General features: G+C 33.7%; 1 protein-coding gene across 1 annotated transcript in view; it reads right to left on the reverse strand.

Annotated features, from left to right (window-relative positions):
• Positions 1–1,433: 1,433 nt before the first annotated feature.
• LOC129227472 (ataxin-2-like protein) overlaps positions 1,434–22,255 on the reverse strand; it is a gene marked incomplete at its 5' end in the record, with an annotated part of 50,814 nt that continues 29,992 nt past the window's right edge. Inside the window, 6 exon segments of the mRNA XM_054862040.1 lie at positions 1,434–1,713; positions 3,904–3,982; positions 13,667–14,230; positions 15,405–15,507; positions 17,506–17,741; positions 21,390–21,621. Of these exon segments, the coding sequence (XP_054718015.1) occupies positions 3,930–3,982; positions 13,667–14,230; positions 15,405–15,507; positions 17,506–17,741; positions 21,390–21,621 (1,188 nt within the window). The 3' untranslated portion in view covers positions 1,434–1,713; positions 3,904–3,929.

The raw sequence follows: 22,255 nt of genomic DNA on the forward strand, positions 1-22,255 counted from the left end.
ATAGCAAGCAAAGAGCGCAATTTTAATTCGCTTCTTGATTATCATAACGTGGAAACGCGGTACAAAGATGCGCCAACAAGCATCATTTGTGACGTCATCGAGATCACGCCTTGTTTGAAAAATTGGACATTTAAAAAACTTAATTTTAAAAAAAAACTGTTGGAAAAAATGAAAGAATTTTCTGGATGCATGTTATTTTTTTTGCTTAATCTATCAATTTCAGTGACTAAAAGGACTACTTTTGACTGACCCCATTAGGGAGGGTTGGTCATAGGGGGTCAGGAATTAAAACTGGTACCAGGCCCCATTGCTTGTAGCGGCGGCCCTGATTATCAGGAAACATATGGTGAAATATTTTCAAAATGCTTGTTTGCTCTATGCAAAATGTGATTTTTGATTTTTTAATGTGATCAGAAATTTGGTATCTAATACATTGTTTTCAGTAATGTGAGATTTAAAAGTCGATATTTAATGATGCAAATTCGGTAAATAAAGGAGCTGATTGCCGTGGTCCACAATTTAATAACTTGAATTGAATTTTAAAAAAACCTTAAAATATTAAACAAAATAAGCAGATTTAATGTAGCAAACATTAAAATGGCTTTCAACTTTAAAAATAACTGAAAAACTCATAAGATGCAAACAGATTGAAACATCAAATACTACATGCAATTTTTGACCAGGCACAAGCTCAATATTGGCAAATTTCCAAAAGTCAGGTTTTGAATGAACGAGTTATCAACTGTAAAAATTCAGTTGAAGTTTTAAACAAGACAATTCCTTCAATGCAACAATGTTTAAAAAAGCAATTGAATTTTTGGTGTATAAAAATTAAATTAGAACTTTCTTTAAAATAAAAAGGACAAACTCAAATAAAAGGAAAAAATTAAGGATTAAAGTTACATTTTAACATTTTTTAAGCGCTTGAAAATAAAACTTTTTTTTTCAAGCAGTTTCCAAAGTTTTTTAAAAGTGTAAGAACCGTGTCATGGGTGCAAGTTTGGCAAAGTGAAATATTTTCGCTCCTTGTTTACCCAACATTTCAACCTAACATCTTGAGAGTTATTAATTTCAACTGAATCAGAAGGCTGAGGCACATTTTTTGACGGTCAGACTTGGACCCAGTTAAAAAACTAACCCTTTCAAAGATTGAAGGTACTAGGAGAAGATAGCAACCAGCTACAAGGTGGTTGGACTGTGTAAAAAAAGGTCTGAAGATTTTGGGAATAAGTAGGTGGGAAAACGTAGCAGTCGTACCGCCTGGATGAAGCAGAGAAAGCCTTGGCCTGCACCAGGTTGTAGTGCTGTTGAAGAAGATGCATTTTTATGCATACCTGCTCTACAGCTATGCCTCCTTAAATTATTTTCATCAGCTGTATAACATGTGTGTACTTGGAAAATCAAAAGTAAAATACAAAACAATAAATGTGTGTGTATATATATATGTATATATATACATATATATATTAGAGCTCAATTTTATTATATTAGTTTCATAGCGCATTATTAATCTAAGACAGCAGTTTGTTAGAAAATGTTGGTATATCTGGTAACAAAAGAAATGTTCTATTTTTTGTAACTATTTCTATGATGTAATGGCTATTCTTGCAGACTATTTCTCACTAGCATTTTACAATAAGTTACACAGCAGCTCAGCTTGTTTTCATGTTGCACATTCCCATCGTTTTTAACTACAGCTACACCGACTTCACACTGAAATAGAAAAGAAATGATATGAGCTGAAGATAGTCGAAAATAGAAGAAAAAAATGTTGAGAAACAATACAATTTTTTAACCCTAAAATAAATGATATGACATTTGTTTCACTTTACTCATATACTTTATAACAGGTAAGTTTAGTTTTCAAAATAGTGCTGCTTTCAATAAGTTAATAATTATAATAATGGTAAGGAGACTTTGGCCAGCTGATCGTATATTTTAACGTATAATTAAGATGTGTTGTCCACTTCACCAAAAAAATAAATAAATAAATAAAATGAACAGTTTTCTGTGCGTAGAGTAGTATGGTACAGTGCCCACTGCTTATTAAAATCATTCATTCTGAGGACATTTGATTTTATAAAGCGGCTGATTTTATAAACCAGCATTTCTGCAGTTGAAAAAATTTAAATGTTTTAAGGTTTAAGTACTCAAAAAACGATAAATAAATAAATAAAATTAAAATGAATCATTTTATTAAAATTAATTTAAAGTGTTTTAAAATACAGTTGACATTTTATGGAATCAAGAAGTATGTTTTTAAAATTTACATAAGGGTCTTAAACTATTGATGGTGTTGTGTGATTAAAAGAATTTAAGTAAAGATTCGACACTGTTTGAATGTTTATAAAAACTTTTGTAAATTTTAACATTCTGTCCGCTCTCTTAATTCTGAAGTGCATCGTATAACCACAAAGCGTTTTTCTAACATCTACTGAAAATAGAAAAAATGACACTGAAATTTTCTTATCTTCCGAGAACAATTTCTCAACTTTTTGTGCAACATAACTTTGGAATTTATTATGTCTGCAACAATTTGTAACATATTATAGTTGTCTTTTTCAATTTTTAACAAATAATCTACCTAAGCTTGATTTCAAAAAATTGTGATAGTGATTTTATTAAAGGATGGTTTTTACATGTTTTGGCATTGTAATGATTCTGTCCTTGCATATTTGATTTTTAAAAGCGGCTGATTTTATAATCCAGTGATTTCATAAGTAGTGGCTACTGTACAAGGGTTTTAGGCAGAACAGAATGTACATAGGCAAGTATTAAATACCAACTGAACACCAGTTCTAAAAATTTTGTTCTTGGGCTAAGCAAACTAAAACTGTTATTTGTGAAAAAAAGAAAAAAAAAAAACTTCACAAAAATGGCATGTCAGCAATCATGTCAAACCATGAGCAGTAAGTTACTGCTAAATACCCAAGCTTTGCCTTCAATTCAGGTGTTGAACTGCACCGTGCTGCGGACACTCGCTGGCGAGATAAATTCACTTTGTCGACCTGTTTGTTGGAACTCTCAGCTTCAATGCGATGACATCTGCCTACAGCTTAGTTATTCACTAATCCAGACTGCTGAGTTCTGATAAGAAAGAAACTGCAGTCTCAGGATGTGATAACCTGGCTGTCTGGTATACTGCATGTAGTTCTGCCTTAGCTTTGGCTTAGGGTGGCAACTTACTGCTAAATACTCATATGATATTTATATAAATAAAATTAATATTCTATTTTATGAGTATAAATAAAATTTACATTTTAAAATGCAGATTTTTTATTTTTTTTAAGTGCCTAATTTTCAGAATTGTTTTTGTGAATGGGACAATGTTTTCAAAATTATTTTTGTGAAAGGACTGATTTTATGACATTATATTTGTGAAAGTACCCATTTCACTGCATGATTTTTTAAAAGTAATCAAAGAACAATAATAAAATTAGACTGTATTGGGCCCTGAATAAGCTAATTTTATTTTTATGATTATTATTTTTTTTTTTTACATCAAAGATAAAATGTAACAAGCAAATTAAAAGCATATCAGTTTTATTTTTTTACTTACTTTTTTCTATTAATGTTATTTTTCATTGGGCTGAAATAAATTTTAATTAATTCCTTATTTTAAGTCACTAACCGAAAAATTCAACAACAAAATAATAAGTTTCTTCTTCATAACATAAATACATTAAAGATTAAAATGGCATGTGAAAATTTGAGGTGAAGATTGAAATCAATTTTACTCTCCTTGCAAAATCAAAGATGGCAAGTAGAAAATTCAGCTTTGCCTTGTTACTTCAGGTCGACAGATATTCAACAAAATCAAGAAAACCCACAGGATTATTTAGAGAAAGTAAAGTACTATGGTAACAAAGAAAAAGAAATTTGTAAGAAGAATCAGACACAAACCTAAAACTCCTGGACACAAGTCAGGATCAGATGAATGGTTTTGCAGAGATCGAAAAAGACGTCCTGCCTGCAGAAATACCTACGGATAAAGACGTCACAATAAATTAAGAATGTAGGACAAGAGATCAAAATAAAGTAGAACTAGTATATGAAGGAGTTCTTGAAATGTAATCTCCAATGAATTTTTTTGTAAAACAGAATGCACATTGAAATTTCAACAAATATTGATAACTGTTGATAACACTACAGATATTTCTAATTTAAAAAAGCCAAAACCAGAAAGAAAAAGAATGAAAATTATGAGAAGAATACAGCAGTTTGGACACATGAAACACAAAAATTTGTTAGACAATATTAATTTTTAAATGCTTACTTGAACAACATAACTATACTTTATTTATTTATTTATTTTTTTTTTTGAGATTAACCAGTAATGGGGGAAAAAACAAATACTAAAACAGTACGAACATAGAGGAATATCTAGAAACATGTTAAAAATAATGTCTATTTATTTCTATTATCATCATCATTTTAGAATAGTACTTTGGGTTGTACGTACTTTCTTACACATCATAAGTTTTAGCAAATTACACCGTTGGAAAAAAATATATAGGAGTTTAAAAGGGTAAATAAATAGGAGTGAGGTAGAAAAATATATAGGAATTTAAAAAGAAAAATATAGAAGTTTGGTAGAAAAATAAATAGGAATTTTGAAAAAAATATAGAATGTAGGAGCATGTGCACACACAAAAAAAAAAAAAAAAAAAAAAAACACAGTGCCATTATCAATACGATTCTACATTGCACGAAGTCATAGCAATGTGATGAGTAACAGATCAGACCAAATGAATTTTTGAACCTACAGGAATCAGTGAAAGTGAAAGCACTCAAACAAGCAAGTAAACCATTGGAGCACACTTGGAAAATCATCAGAAAGTATAACTACAGTGACCACCTCTCTTATGAATCATGTTTGTTTAAAACAATTTTGATTCAATGAAGCAAAAATGCGTGTGTATATGTATGTTTTTTTTTTTAAACGTGGAATTCTACATACAATTTAAGAGAACTTTAAAATTAATTTTTAGTCAACCAAGATATCATTAGAAGTATACTGTTCATCAAAATATCCATTCTGATTATTAAAAGAATTTTATCATAAAACAGTATGAAATAGCAATTACAAAATTAAATTTTTTGTTATGTGCTTTGAAAAATGCATCTCTTAATGATTGCTAAAAATAGGTAAATATATATATATATATATATATATATATATATATATATATATATATGTGTACAGGGGCGGACTGGGTGGCTTTGACCCAGCCGGCAAAAGAGTACTTTGGCCCACCTCTGTAAATTTAAAAAGTTAAACTAACCGGTACCGGTTCTCGATTCTTCCGAGTCAAGCACAGGTATTAAACTACCGCTAGTTCCTATTTTCTGTTAAGTTTCTAAATCAAGTTTTAAAGTTCTAAAAAAAGAAAAGTGTGAACGTAAAATAAAGCTAACACTGACACATTCAAAGAAGGATACTAATGAATATAAGTCTGAAAAGGCACATCTTTAGGCTTCTATACTGGCAACATAGGAAAGACGCGAGGAAAGGGAGGAATCAGATTATTCTATCAGAATTTTTTCGAAATTGGTTGATCTGTATGGGCCCAAGGAGAAAAGAATCAGGAGAAGGGGTTCTATATAGTTCCCTTTCAAGCGTTATTTTCAAAGTTGATGTCAAAAACCACAATTTTCGTTAAAGTTGAGGAGAGAGAAAAAGGGTTCCCCTACAATTTTTTTATCTTAACTTTTTTTTTCTTTTTTCAAATTTGAAGTCTATTTTAGTCTATCTTTGTTTTCAATAGAATGTGGAGGGCTCTTCCCAGACATTCTAAGAAATTAGAAGTTTTAAAAATGCAATTCTAGGTTACCCTTGGTAAAAATAATGGAACAGGGAATCATCGGGCAAGGCTGTAGCCGTGATTTTGTTTTGGGGGGGGGGGGGGGGAATTTGCGACAAAAGACGAAAAAGCTATGATTTTTGAAGCATTGGGCATTGGTAGACATATGGCAGTAAGAGGGGGGAAGGCAACACAGCAAAGTGAAAAATATTTTAGAAGCAGACCTGTGGGACTGATGGCAGCGGTATTATTGGTTGTTTTTTGGAATTTTGGTGTCGCAATTGCGAAAGATACCAATGACATAAAGACCTTTAATTGGCGCTCAAGTTGGACATGAAATAGTAATATATACTTATCATGAGCTCTGAGTATCAGGAGCGTCCAAATGATTGTTTGTATTTTAAGGGAGGAGCAGACCTAGGAGTATTTTTAATATTTTGAAATCCATGCCAAACTGACACTGGGTTCAGTATCTCATTTTAGACGCAACTTCAAAAGACATTTTTTTTAAACGCAATTTAGGCTACATTTGGTAGTAAGGCAAGGGAAATGATTTGGCTTGCAGATAGTCCCTTGGAACTTTTTGAAGCCTTAAAAACGCATTTGGGACTGTCCCCGGAAAGTTTTGTTAATGAAGTTGTTAAACGCAATTTTGGGATACATGTTGACATGTTAGAGGAGGAGGTGGTTGCTCTAACTAGGAAATGTTTTTTAAGCTATAAGACCTACGCTTATGACGCTGGGGGTTCTCAAAATGGGAGATGATTTGGGAGTTCTCAAATTTTTTACAATGAGACTAAACGCCACTACAAATTTTCTTTGGATGAGTTTACGGGAAGGAGATGGAAATTTAGGAGTTTTCCCTTCTTAAAACACATTCTAAAGTTCTCTTTGGCAATATTAGACAAGGAAAAGAGGTTTCCCAGGGAAAACTGTTTGCAATCGAAGTCTAAGAAATATTACTTTCTATTTTGTTTGGTACGACGGCATAAGGAGTGGGTAAGTGGCTGCTGTCCTCCCGTGAATTTCAAAATCAAAATTCTGAAAATGAACTCTGAAACCTTGCCTCCGCCTCCCCCTCCCTTAGAATTAAGTCCTAAATCTGCCTATGTTCAGGAGCTCTCTCTTCTAAGTCGAAATTTTGTCCTGCTACAGATTCAGTTTATCGTAGTCCAGACTTGCTTTCCCGTTTGCGATTCTGAGATGAAAAGTCACGTATAGCCATAATTAACTATAGACCAATAAAATATCTTGCCAACTGACAGCATTTAGTTGAATCTGTCACAACTGGTGAATACTATGAGACTGCACGGAAATTTTGGGGACCGTCACAAATGGCTTTTACAGACTCACCTTTATCTTGTTTATCCATACGTCCCTACATATATTTCACCCCTCATTTAAAAAATCTCGGATCGGACCTCCTTCAGGCTCGGAACCGGGTCAACAGGTGTCCCTTTTTCCCCCACAGCATGGCCCACGCATTTATAGCTGGGATGGGGCCGCTTTGTCTAATGGTGCAGGCCCCTTCATTTTTTATTAATACCTGTACAAGTATAAATTTTTAACGCCCGGGCCCGTTAAATTTATGTCCCGTGCCCTCTTTCAGGCCTCGTCGGACCCCAATTTTTCTGGCCCCCTCTCGTTTCTTCAATGCGGAAGCCAGCACGGCTCCCAGAGCTCTAAAAACTAGAGAGAGAGAGTTGATAAGAGAGGAAAGCATACGCACGTGTGAACTTCGGCTATTTACTTTGGTCCCTGCTTAAGATGAAAAAGAAAAAAAAACCTGTTTCCAAACGCTTTTTCACATAGTTAGCGAATTACATTTTTTTTTTTATTATGATACTTTAAAGAATGTTATGTGAGTTTAAAATGTATTAAGTTCAAGGAAAAAAAATGCTTGAGGTGGCCCACTCGGTGGTTGGCCCAGTCGGGGATCCCCAACTAGCCGACTTGGCCAATCCACCCCTGTATATATATATATATATATATGTATATGTATACATTCATTTTTTTAACGTCATAAATCCACTTTTAGACCTTGGTATTGGTACCTCATTGCTTCAATGCTAACACTAATAATGAAAAAGCCGAGAGCACAGGAGTCTTGTCGACTCCTTATCTCTCTTTGTCTCACTGGTTTTGTTGGACTTTTCCTGCAAAAAACCGTCACTGTAAAGTGCGCAACCTTCTGCCTCCCCTTCGTTTCACTATTCATAGAAAAAAAAACTGCTCTAATGCATCACATGTTTGTGGAAAATGGTCAGTCACATACGCTCGATTCATTTAAGCGGTGTTGGACTCAAATATCTGGCAATTTTTAAATGTTAAAGCTGGATTTCGTTGTTTCTAAGGAATTGATTCATTAAAGCAGCTGATGCAACTACCCGGAGCTCACTGTAATGGCATTTTTAAGTCACCATTCATAACCTTCAGTTAATGTGTGCATATATATGTGCACACATGTATGTAAATACATGTAACAAGATTTTTTTTTCTGTTAAAAAGAAAAAATAACAAAGATTTCATACATCTTCAAATATTGAACATTTTTATACAATTTTAAAATGTAAAAAATCAATTGCTCCAGAAAAAAAAAGGGTTTTTTTTTGAGCAATAACGAATTACTTATTGTTCTCACTTGACCGTTTTAGGCATTTGCAAAAAAAAAAAACCCTTTTTCTTTTTAGAAAGGGTAAGAGTGCACAGTGCAGGGGAAAATGGAGAAAAAAATGGCTCAAAGGTTTTGCATTTTTAGGCAGCATTTAAGGTCCCATGAAAAAAATATAGGAGTTAGTAGTAAGAAAATATAGGAGAATATCTGACAAATTGTAAAAATATAAGAAACATAGAAGGACTATGAGTTCTGAATACATTAAGTCAAAGCATAACAAGAGGAAACATTACAAAACATTTGTGTGAAAAAAAAAAAAAAAAAACTCTGAAATACTTATCCAAAATTAAGAAAAAAACATTATTGATTTTATTTAAAATGAGTAGTCAGTCCAATTCGAAGCAATTGAGGGTCACTTTGAGCCACATCAAAAATGGGATGAAAGATTAAAGCTATTTTAACCCTTTAAACGCCGCTTTACGTCCTTAGGGTAAAATATTGAATTGCTTCATAAAAATGGGACTCTTAGGATCCTTTTAAACAATGCAAGAAGAAATTAAAAAAAAAAAAAATTAATCTAATATTTTGGGCATGTTCCTGTTTGGGAACACTGGCGTGTTACATTAAGTTTTTTTTCATAAGGTTTCTTTATCGATTATGCTTTACGCTCGCTATAGCTTCAGTTTTGAATTTGATGCAGAAACGCTTGATATACAAGGTACTATTTGTTACATTCACTTCAATTTCAAATTTAAAAAAAAAATCAAAATATGTATAAAAATAAGGAAAAAAATCAATGCTTCTTTTATAAACAAATTCATTCAAAACTTTTAACTTAATGCAGTAAAACCTGTTGACCACTTGCGGTGCACTACTTTAGTGGTCAACTTATATAAGGTTGAATTATATGGTATAGATCTAATTCTTTGCTAAAAATAGCTGTCATCTTTACAGGTTTTACTGTACATAAAAGCAAAAATAATTCAGAGGAAAAAAAATCTAAACTAACAATTGAACTACAAACAATAACTGTAGACCACAATAGGTAATAAATTTACAAAAAGCAAATTGCCTTATAAAAAATGTTCTTCTGATAATTATATTTAATTTTGCATTACTGTCCATTGATATTTACAGAAACCAATATAAAATCATAAACAATAAAAAGAACAAAGTACATAAGTGAAGAAGCTAAATAAGACTGGGATGGCTGGTAAATACAATAAAAACAGCAATTTTGAAAGTTTTTAGGCTGGATATTTAAAGTCCTTTGCTTGAGATATGAGTAGTGACATTATTTTATGGATATTCGTGCATATAACTGGATGAGATAGAATTTGTGTAATATTTTTGGAAAAAGAAAAATTATGATTGTAAGTGCAATGGAAAGAGCTGGTAAGAGGACAGTTGAAAACGTAATGTTCAGGAGTTCCAGGTTGACTGCATACACATAATGGTTTCCAGGCTACATAAAGCAAGAAAGCATTTGAAAAAGTAAGTTTTAATAGGAGTTTCACTATCGCTTTCCTGCATCAAAATCAATATTCGTTATTGTCCGTTTTTTACAAGAAGGCACTTGACACCTCCCTCGTCACTTGGTATCCGATGATTCTATTTTGCTGGTTTCGGCAGAAGGTATATTCAGATTATAGCATTTTGTTGTAAAAGCGGCAGTTTTTAAAATGTAAGAATAACTAAAATGACAACAAACAAGTGAAGCAAGTGATGTAAAGGACACTTAAGACTTTTTTGCACATTAAAATGCAAGCCCTAGTTAAGCTGTCTGGTTGTCAACTTTAGAAGCGCGTGGATTGCGTGCCGATCACTCCCACGTAAAATGGAACTCTGTGTTTGAGGGGGTGTGGTGAAGCGCCTTCTTCTAAAAAACGGACAATAGTTGCCCCCTTGCCCTTCAAAAATTGCTGAATGATTCCAAGAAAAGTATTTCTATTTCGGACAATATGGATACAATGTTTGGAAAACAATCCAATATTTTCTAACTCAAATTAGCAAAATTATTTTTTTTTTGGCTGTTAAAATAATTTGTTAATTCGGGGTTTATTATTCGGTAAATGGGGTTTTTGCTTTCATTTTAGTTAGGGGAAAAAGAAAAATTTGTTAAATCGGGAAATTTGTTAAATAGAGGTTGGTTAAATTGGGGACTGAATGCAATATGCATATATTGCCATAAAATAATTATTTACAAAAAAAAAAAGCTGGGGAAATAAAATGCTTTTAAATTTGTAGCATTTTCTATGCTACGTCTAATGTTAAATTAAGGAGTCATTGAGAACCCTCTTAAAATTTGAGTAAGAAGCTAAAATTTTTATAGCATAATGCTATTAATAAGTCTAAAAAAAATAGGCTCCAGCTGAAAAAAAGTTTTTTGAACCACCCTAAGGTTCATGTGTACTGTAATTTGATGCATTGCAACTACAGCGTTATCATTCCATCGGCACGTATATACTTTCCCATCACATCAAATTTACCTCTCTCACATTTGGACACTTCCTTTGATGGTTTTAGGGGGGGAGGGGGGCAATGTTCTGTTCTTTTATCCTGAATTGTGCTTGTTGCTTTAAAAAAAAATTCCTACAAATCAGCTATTAGCTGATAAGACGTAAAAAATGTGTTGAAATAAATTTCATGTTCATTGGGGTTTTCCACATCCGACAAAAGATTCAACACTACTATTGAACCTAGAGGAAGATTTTTTACTTCAGAACTCTTTCCGCTCTAAATGTTCATTGCGTATGGAAAACCATTTGCAGAACAAAGCATCCAGATTTTGAAGCCAAAGTGTATGGGCTTACTCTTCATAAACATTTTTCCAAATAATGGCCATAATATGGGACAATGGATTCATCAATGCTTAGCTTTGTATGAAAAAATCTAAACTGCTGACAATTTTTTTAAAGCTTTTCATTAAAAAAAAGAAATTTTCCCTAATTTATCCCCTGGTTTTAATTTAGTTGAATCAATAATGTGAAAATTTTTTTCAACTTTCAGAACCGACTTCTTGGCATAACTGAAGCGATAATTGGAATGCACAAATCTTCAAAGGTGCTCCAATACAAGTCTTCGGCTTGAACAGTGTGATAACCGCTGAAGAGTTGCAGCCCGAAAAATTGTCCAATACTTCCTATCCACATCCTCTCTTTTCTGCATTGCATAAATTTCTATCATTTTAGATAAATGATCTAAATATTCCATTGGTAAAAACTTCAGGAAAATTTCTGCTGGGGATAATATTACTAATTCTGGGAAAGTCTTGCACAGTTTATTAGTTGTAGTATCTAAAAGTTTTATTGAAAAGTGCATTTTTTCTTGAATTCAGTACCAAAATCTCTTTTTTCAGATTATTTTCTTCTTCTCTTAGCTTTTGGAAGACTTTGATGTTGATGGAGCATAAACATTTGTCTTGTGATTTGAAACATTTGGTGATTTTCTAATTCTCTTAGCTTTTGAAAGAGTTTTTGATGCAGACAAAGAGTTCATCTGGGGGTAATTTACAAATGTCTATAACAGAATCTGCCTATTCATCTGTGTCACATAAGGCCTGAAAGCATTCAATAGCTTCTTGTATAATTAAAAACTTTTCCTCGAAACTAGAGACGTACCGAGTACTCGGTAACTACTCGGTACTCTGCCTACTCGGCCAGTTTGCCGAGTACTCGGTACTCGGCCAAATTCTGATCAGATACTTGGCCAATACCAAGTAGTTGCAAAAAATTGAATATTGTCCAAGACAGATACTAAAATTTATATAAAAAAGAGCAAGCATTATATTCTGCAATCATTTACAATTAAAATTTATAAGTCAAATTTAAATTTTGAGAATAATGAAGTTTGTAATGCTTCAGTGGAATAAATCTTTATTTTAATGTCCCCAAAGTTAATAAAACTTATTTATTAAAAATTACGCAAAAAAGGTAAGTATAGAAAATATGGAATTTTTATATTAAAAATGGATTTTTGCTACAAACAAAAATTAGTTATAAAAAATGTAAAAATACCTTTGCTTAAAAAATAAAAGGAAATAAAACAACGTTAAAAGCACAGTGCAGGAACACTGCAGACACGTGTTTTGGCATTACAAGGAATTCCTTTTTCAATGCACAAAATGGGAGCTCGTAGATTTAAAGGCATCCGACAAAAGTCAGATTTTTTTGTCGAATGTCTTTACGTTCTTTAGCTCACATGTTATGAACTGAAAAAGACGTTCCTTGCAACGGAGTGGGGGGGGGGGGGGGGGTGAGAGGCAGAAACACGTGTCTGCAGTGTTCCTGCACATTAGTTTTATCTGCTTTTAAAAATTATTTATGTTTGGCGGACTAGAACTATAATTGATTGGTATACTAATTTGTTTTAATTCCAACTTGATTAATGATACCTTTTATTTATTTTTAATTTTAAAAATAATTTTTTTGTAAAATTTTTGACACAAACAAAGATGTATATATAATGCGCAATTAAATTTCAGCAGGAATTTAGTTTTAAAAACTATTATATGGACAAGGAGGTCTATACTACTATTCCAATAAGTTCAAAATTCCTCACATGGTTGTCGGTGGTTCTTCTTAAAACATAATTGGCACTTGGTAATTTGGCCGAGTAGTGAAAGGACGAGTACTCCGTACTCGGACAAAGTGCTACTCGGTACGTCTCTACTCAAAACCCATAGTTTTAAAGACTTAGCTACACTGCCGTTATTACTTCCAGCAAAACAGAGAGCAAAACTTTCACAAGGAGAGGAAAAAAAGAAAATCATTGATTGGGTGTGACATGTGACAAGAAAGGAAAATTTATTGCCAACAGATTGTAGCATAGGCGGGGTGTTAGAGAAGAGCTGTAAACATTTTCATTTCTATATACAAAGCGATTTTTCGACATCACTCCCACACTAAAACTGGAGAAGGGGGCATAAAGGGGAAGAATGAAAGGCTGAATTGTCACCCACCTGCTTTTACATGCATCAACAGGGGTTGTTTACAATTCTGAGGCTTTCACTAATCACATAACAGAACTTACCAAGCAGTGTAAACAGCCAGTTTTGTATAGCAGTTAACGCCAATGTTCCTGATCGGGAACGAAGACGTTTGCTTGCTAATAGGATATACATTTTTATGGAAAATTATTATCTGTCATGCTTTGTCTTCAAAACGATCCCTATTTATTGTTACTCTGAAATATCGAAACAGTTTCGCATCGAAGATCTCTTCTTAGATGTAAAAGTATCAAAACTCACCTTGAGAGTGCGGCACATAATGCCCGGTACTGATGGCAGTCGGAGTGTGAACCATAGCTGCACTTGTGGGTATCATCGCCATCTGGGTATGCGGTAAAACATGAGTGGGAGTGCCGACATGACTTCCTGGTGTCTGGCCATGCAAAGGATGGCTCTGAAGGGAAGAGGCAAATGTTGCCGGATGAGGAGCATGGGGCTGTTGTTGAAGCAAGACAATCGGTTGAGGCCCACCTGCATAAGATGCCGCAGTGGCAAAAGGGTGACCTTGACCGGTAGAGGGGTGGTTGGCCGCATGCAGAGGATGCTGAGCAGATATGTGTCCATGGGTGGCATACATTACAGGTTGCGGGGTGGGGGCATTGCCGGGGTGACCAGTGGGGGTGGGGGGTTGGCCGTGGTTGCCAGAGGGATTCTGTTGAGGAGGTGGGGGTGGAGGCTGATGAACTGGAGATGGAGCAGGGTGGAGGTTTGGAGTCTGGGACTGTGGTGTAGATGGAGCCGAATGTTGCCCGCTGTTGGCAGATGCCATTGCATGCTGGAGACTAGGAGTTCCTGGATGAGGCACTGCAGAAAACAAAGCATTAAGTTATAACATGAAAGTCATTGCAAAACCAAAAAGCATTTTTGAAACTTATCTTTATTAATTTTAAGCATCTTAAATACTGAAAGAAAATAACATTTTGTATTGGTAAAATTTCAAATATTTTGCAAATACTTTTAGGGGGGAGGGGGGATCAAGTTTTCCTCGTTTTAAACACTAGTAGTACTAGCCGTAATCAATGGATTTACTTACTGTCTAGTAAGTAAAATCAAAATAATGGTTGGTTGAGCTCATGGAGGCCCAAACTTACAAACCTGGGCCTGGTCAGGGCCATTTACTAGCAAATGTTGTCACAAATATTCACTTTTGCTGCTGACAAAGATACACTTTGCCTATGACAAATTATCCAGCCCAAATGTTTAAAAAATATTTCAAATCGTCAAACTATATAACATACGCAAGAAGCAGTAAACTAAATTTCTTATTATCTTGATCTTAAGTTTCAACAAAGTTTTTATATTGAACAACAAGCATTCAGAATTCTATCTAATAGTATAACAAACTTAAAGACAATGCTTCCTTTGAAGCAAATAACAATGTATCTGTTAAGGCAGGCTGAATGAGTAAAAGGGTACATCTATCATTTTACTGCACTTTCCCAATTATAATCAGACTCTGCAGGGATGGGACACCATTTCCACTTTTTCAACTAAGAGTTTCTAAAACAGTGAATGGTTTCTTTTTTAATCTAGATATGGCACAGAAATTCTAAAACAGCTTTCCAGGAGATTGCATAGTATTTGAACAACTCAATAATGTCTACTGAAATTTAAATTTGTAAAAAGTATGAAGTCTCATAGTGTGTGAATTAAGTTTTACAAAGAAAGTCTTAGTATGGCTAATGATAATTTGGAGTAAATTAAAAATTTCAGCATTTATTTAATTGGTTTTAAGAAAGGTTTTGTCAGGTATTTATATGACACATATTTTAAAATAATTTAGTAACTTTTATCACTTTATTTTAAGAACTGCATTTTTTCTCCCAAATAGAACCGAGAGGTTGAATAAGACTCCGAGGCAAACCCAGTGACCTGAACTTCTCTATGAGAAGTAAATAAAACAAAATACAATAATAAAACACAGTTCACATAGTACAAGAGTCATCTTAACATAGATAAAAGATAATCTATAACTTACTGTAAACATGAGTAGGGAGCTGAGGATTATCTCCATATGCTGCTGATGTTGGCACCATTCCAACTGGTTGTGGAGTTAAAACCCTAGGCATCAGCGAGTACATCTGGACAATGGGAAAAAAGGAAATGCATAAATTGCATCTTCTTTGCAAGGCTGGTTTGTAAATTAACAATACACTCATTGGCCAATGAATTAGAAACCTTTGGGATTTGTGTTTGAATGGGTGCACTGTGCAAGGGCCTGGAGGGAGTATTGAATTTTTAAAATTTCTCTTTAGGTGGACTCTGAAACTTGTCCTCCGACCATCTCTAACACCTGCAAAGGTCAACTAAAACTGCTTTTCTAAGACTTAAATTCGGAAAATGTATTCCGAGAGATTTCAACTGATCCGCTCATCTCTGTCCCTCTTCTGATTCAAAGACAGCCTATGACTTTTAAGGAATTGTAACTTTTGGTATCTACTTTTTGGCATGAGGAGGAAAAAGGCCTGAGAGCATGGCTAGAAACCTTCATCTTGTTGAGTCCTGGCTTGCCCCTCAACGTGAGTGCTGGCTGCGCTCATGCTACTGAGCGCTTATTCAATGGGAAAATAATTGTGGGTTGAGTGAGCATGGACAAAGCCATTTCAACCAATGTTGTTGGATTGCTGGCCCGCCTTGCCTTCAAAGAGTTAGAATGTGGCTCAAGAGTAAAAAAGGATGGAGATCCCTGATATGGAGCATGTTCTGTTGCCATGGAAGTGGCGCCTTGTGTTAATCGAGGGTAAACAAAATCATGCAATACCTAGATATAGTGACAGATCAAGTGCACCCTGCAATGTTGCATTTTTATCGTGATGGCGACAAATATTTCATGGATGATAATGCAACTATACATTGTGTCAAAAGTGTTGAAAATTGGTTCGCTGAGCAGCAGTCTGACTTCCAACACATTTCCTAACCACCGCATAACCCAGATCTTAACCCCATAGAAAGTGTGGGACATGGTGGAAAGACACATCCAACAGCACTCTCCTCTTCCATCTAATTTACAAGATCTAAAAATCTGCATAGCCAAAGCATGGTATTCTTTGGATATAAATGCACTCCAGAAGCTTGTAGATTATGCTGAAACGAATCAGTAGTTATCCTTGCAAAAGGTTGTCCAATAAAGTATTGATCTTGGGCTTCGAATTCATTGGCTAGTGAGTGTATCAAATTGTAACACCTCGTCGGTACCATGCGAATGTGGAAATTGGCACTTTTCAGGTGAGCCAAAACACTGAACATAATTTTTTTAACTTGACGTGTATAGTTATTTTCAATGTTTACATTTTTATAGGTAACTAAGTGTAAAACTATCGTTTGAAGTAGTTTTCAATAATTTTTCCATCATTTCCTTTGAAGGAATGTAATAAATTTACGTATCGAAAACATCATTTAAATTTCTTATGCTAAGCCAAATCTAAGGAAGTACAGTGTCGAAGGCGCTGTACTTCAGTACTTTGGAAGAACAGAGTTGTACACCAAACCGCCGGAGACGTATTGTGTGAGCCGTCGTAGAGGCGAGGCCGAGCGCCACAGGCGGCTAGTTTACTCTGAAAACTCCTGATGTGCTATTTTCTCTTTCTGTATATATATACTAGTAGTATCCGCACGGCTTTGCCCATAGTAGAAAAATAAAAAGGTGTTTTAGTTTGCCTGTATATTTACAAATAATGTATGGTGAATTTTCTCACCAATTGGCTTGTACCGATGTTACGGTTCCACGTTATGATAATTTCGCAATTTACTCGTCCGTCTTATGATAATTTTGTTCGTAAAAATTGGAATAGTAAAGGACTCACATCGAATTTCGAAAAATCACTTTGATGTGCAACCCCCATGCTACAAACTAACTTTGTGCCAAATTTCATGAAAATGGGTTGAACGGTGTAGGCGCTAGCGAGTCACAGAGATCCGGACAGAGAGACTTTTAGCTTTATTATTAGTAAAGATATACACACACACGATCAATCTGAAGAAGGAGATCTCATTACAGGTAGCCAACCCAGTGCTTAGAATTAGAAACTTTCTGTTCCCCCATGTTTACTTCTAATAAAAAAAAATTTGGTAAAACTAACCTGAGCATAAGCAAGCTGTTGTGGAGGTCCAGGGGGGTGGAGCATCCCAGGCGTAGGAGCGTACTGAATTGTAAATTGCGGCGCAGAGAGTGTAGGCTGAGCCAAGATTGGTTGACCCGTAGCTGCTTGGACATGGACCGGCTGCGACAAATCATGTCTTTGTAGAGTCATGGGCATAGCTGAAAAGATCACGTCTTCATACTGATTAAGTCCCATATCTAAACCATATTCTTGATCTTTTTTAACCAAAGGATTTTTCAAAAGCAGAAAGAAAATTGGCAAGAATGAAAAGAAAGAAATTAGTCTGTAATAATAAGAAGGAGTTGAAACAATGCAAACAGAAAAGAAAATATAAAGTGAATAATTTACAACTAAGTCAAGGGGAAAAACATGCATAATATTAAAGTAAAAAAATATACATATTTAAAGGAAAATAATCTTAAATCATAGAAACATGCAAACTGTAACTGAACAAAAACTCAAGTGTAAAAATTGGCAATATTTACTAAATAATTTTATCTTGAATAAGAAATGAACATTCTCTCTCATCCATTTTTAAAACTAAAAAATATCATTTTTTGAAAATAAGCATTACGGGCCTTTCATTAATTACATAAGGGTGATTTTCGCAATTTTGACCCCCCTCCCCCCATGTAAGGGTAAGTAAGATTTTTCACCCCCCCCCCCCCCAATCTTATGTAAGATTCCATTTCTTTTTCAAAATTAGTAAAATAATGAATCTCATGTCACTGGAATCATTAAATTCACTATTATGAAATTAAACCTTTTTGTGTAAAGAAATATTTACTAAAATGCTAAAACGTTGGAATTCAGACTGAATGTTTTTTCGACATTTTTTTGTATATCTCATATCTTTAAACGAGCAATTCTTGTGGGTACGTATATATATTTATATTTTGTATCTCGAAAACGGCTCTAACGATTTGGATGATATTTTGGATTTAATTATTGTTTTGCATTCTAAGTTCATCTACATCAGTATTTTTTTCTGTAAAAACGCAATTTTTTACAAAAAACATTTTTCAAACATAAATTCTAATTAAGTTAAGCCTTGAAAAAAAAACTGAATAAAGCAGAGGATTTGCAACCATAACAATGAAAATTTGTCTCTTCTCGCTTTAAAATTTTTAGGGTTGCCAGCTTAGGCTGATATTAGCCACTTTGGCTAATTTCAATCACACTTGGCTAAAAACAAATTTAAAAGCATTATGTCAGCCGATGTAAGTTTTTTTTATATTTTTAAGCGAAACTATTGTTTGACTATTATTTTATTTAGATTTTTTTTTTATTTTATTTCAAATAGTTTTATGTGTTTCTTAAATCACGCATCTAAATTTTATTTCGAAAAAACATGTCTTGAGGCTGTTTATATTTTGTTTAAACAGTTATTGTTATAATTTGCTGGAGTGGTTTGTGGATCATCATTTTTTTTATGCATAGCATGCGGTATGTAGCATTTCCTGGTGTAAAGTGACCAACGACACTAAAGTACTTATTCCAAATTAAAATATCGATTGGGATAAAATCGTGAATTGCAACATAGTATGGAAGGAAGTATTGGGTTAAAAATCAATTTCACCATAGTAAAATTCGCTCCAAGTTCAAAATCTTTTAATTAATGACAGGAAAATTGTACAGTGGAAACAAAAATGTAACAGATAGTTTAAAGCAAAATGTGGATTTAAATTGCATCCAGAATCTTCTTTGTTTGGTACTTTAGAGTTATAAGAAGGTCGCGGCACATTTTCAATCCTAGCAATTTTTTCATATTTATTGTCGCCATGTTTGATCTTAGAAACAACTTTTCTGGCAATACTGTGCGTTGAATATTTATAGGCAACCAGAGCTTCCCTAGGTGGGGAAGAGGAGGCCTATATTCAGTAGTAGTCTTCTGATAGCTGAAATGATTATAATGCTGATGAAGAGTTTACATGTATATTCTCCTTTCTCGAAATCATATCCAACGACTAGTGAGAACCTTAATATTTCGTTAATGTGATGCTTTTCAAGTATATTTGAAAAAGTATCGAACCTTAGAAGAACACGAGTTCACAAAAAATAATTCTTTTAAATCCGAGCGAGGCTCGATCTTCCAGGTACTGATGCAATATTAATTAAAAATAAAACATGCCAGTGCGATTCTTTTATTATATTTTGCACTAATCATTCTTTGTAAAACAAAGAATAATCAACTCATCTTAATACGTTTTTTACCTTCCAGATGCAAATGAAATATGGTCCCTGCGAAACCACTAGACCGCACATTTTGTAATATAAAATATCGACTTGGGAAAATATTAAGTATGGATATGTTTCACCCCCCCCCCCCCAAGTAAGGGTATGTAGAGATTTTTCCAACCCCTCTCCCCCTCGAGACCCTTACGTATTTGATGAATGGCCCCTTACAATGAAAAAGGACAATAAACCATGCATGAGAAGTAGTACAGGTGGAAGTTCTTTAATCACTGTTGTATTCAACAACTTTTAGCTTTTTTTTTTTCTCTCTTAATAATTTGTTTAGTTAAGATGTTGAACCAAAACTATTATAAAATTCATTTTTAGCTTAAAGAATTTTCTATGAAGAAAGGCAAAAATGGGTTAAGATAAATCTCCTATGTTTGTGAATCTCTCCTGTTCCTTCTACAAGAAGTGGGATGAGTTGTAAAAGTTAGCAACAGAATCATCCTTTTATATTTTGTTGCTAACTTGATGTACTTACTTGTACTTTACTCTTTTATATATGAACTTTGAATAAAGCTATTTCATTTGAAAAGAAACATTTTACAAATAAAATATAATGAATGTTTTTGAATGTTAATGAAAAATACATTTATTGTATTTGAAAAGGCATACGATTTGAGAAAAAGAAAGAATGCATTGACAAACAAGATATTCTTGTGGCAGAGTTTACTTTTCTGAGACTATAAAATACCAGATTAAAATGCAGATGTCAATAAATTCAACCACTCCTCCGCTCAATTAATTAACAGAACCTTAAAAGATATCTAATAGAAAGCAGAATAATTAATAATAAAATATTACGCTCATTTATAAAGCTACATTACTTAGAATAGTTTTTAAAACTTTTTGTGTGACAATACTGCTTATTCCTGAAACACTATTTTCAATATCCTTAATTTTAATCTAAAAAAACTAGGTATAGTAGTCTACTTTTATATGTTTTACACTTATGTGATTTTATTGCTCAAGACTGGATTTTATTCAGTTATTTCTAACCGTGGCTATTATTTTGACTTTGAAACAATGTGACTGCTTCGTGTAATGGCTTCCAAATATAATTTTGACCTCGCCTTACTAGTTTAAAAAGTCTCCTATGAACATTCCAATGCACATTCATGAAGGTATGAATAAGAGATAATTAAACATTGCAGCAAATTATGTGCATTGTGTAATTTATTGGCTCATTTAAACTGCATCAGTTGCTTTCAAAAAGTAATAATGTTTTAACACTGTTGGTAATAACAGGATTGGTTCAAGGAGCCTAAAGACGACAATTCTTAGTGAAAAAAAGCGTCCACAAATATTAATTTCATTAAACATTTTGGAATGAAGTTGAAAAAGGGCTTAAGAGGAAATTGATCATACTTCTGAATACACAATCACACCATTGTTACATTACTACACACACAAGGTTTCAAATCATTATTATCATTCAACCATTATTATATCAATGGTAAAATAAACCTTATGAAATATCAATATAGTGGTCAATACAAAGTGATCAAGTCATACATATACTTATACAAATACTAGTGACTTAAGCCAATATTAAAGAAAAATACATAATAAAAGCATTCCAGCATTTGGACCTTTTAAGATATTAAATAATAGCACTTTAATACCTTTTCTAAATCGGGGAGCCTGAGTAACCGATGCCGCAGGTGTAAATGGTGGAGCCATGGGAACAGACACAGGGTTGGCTGACACAACATAATGAGGAGCCATGTTGAAAACAGTTTGAGCCATTCCAGGCAACATGTGGGGCTGATGCATGGCCATTATTGGACTTTGCGTGTGAAGACGAGGCGGAGGTTGAACTGGAGGAGCCACCACAGTCTGCATGGGAATTCCTCGCTAAATACATAAGTAAATACAAACATAAATAACCAATGGAAACAACGTACTCCCAAAGGAAAATTTGTACAATGAACCCCAAAATACATATCATTACACCAACATGCTGATCTAAAATCTGCCGTGTGCAGGTAAACGGCAGCATCTGTTATAAACGAGTTGTTGAGATATTTGAAGAAATGTGCGGTGGATTCAATACTAACAATAGGAAAATGTTGGAATTGGGCATTTTTTTTTTTTTTTTTTGCACAGATTTTACAGTGGAAACCAAATAAGCAATCTTGTACAATAAAGATAACGTACAATAGATGACAAAAATGCAAAAACATTAAAAATTTGCAGTTACTCTCCTTTACCTGCATACGGCAGAAATATATTTGACGTGTCTAAGTCCATACAATAAAAGTTCATGTCCAATTTTGAAAAAAAAAAAAACACACACACAAAACTGGATTTTATTTGAATAAATCATAAGTGCAGGTAACAGTTATTTTTAAATTCTATATCCCTTTAAATGTCTTCAAGAAATTTACTTCTTTATCCATAAATAGTTATTGAAAGTAGATACGTTACACAGTAAAGCACTTTCTGACCTTTGTTTGCCATGAAATTGGCAAGCGGCTAGTTACGTAAA

The sequence above is a fragment of the Uloborus diversus genome, chromosome 8 (genome assembly GCF_026930045.1).
Source record: "Uloborus diversus isolate 005 chromosome 8, Udiv.v.3.1, whole genome shotgun sequence".
In the NCBI taxonomy this organism is placed as follows: domain Eukaryota; kingdom Metazoa; phylum Arthropoda; class Arachnida; order Araneae; family Uloboridae; genus Uloborus; species Uloborus diversus.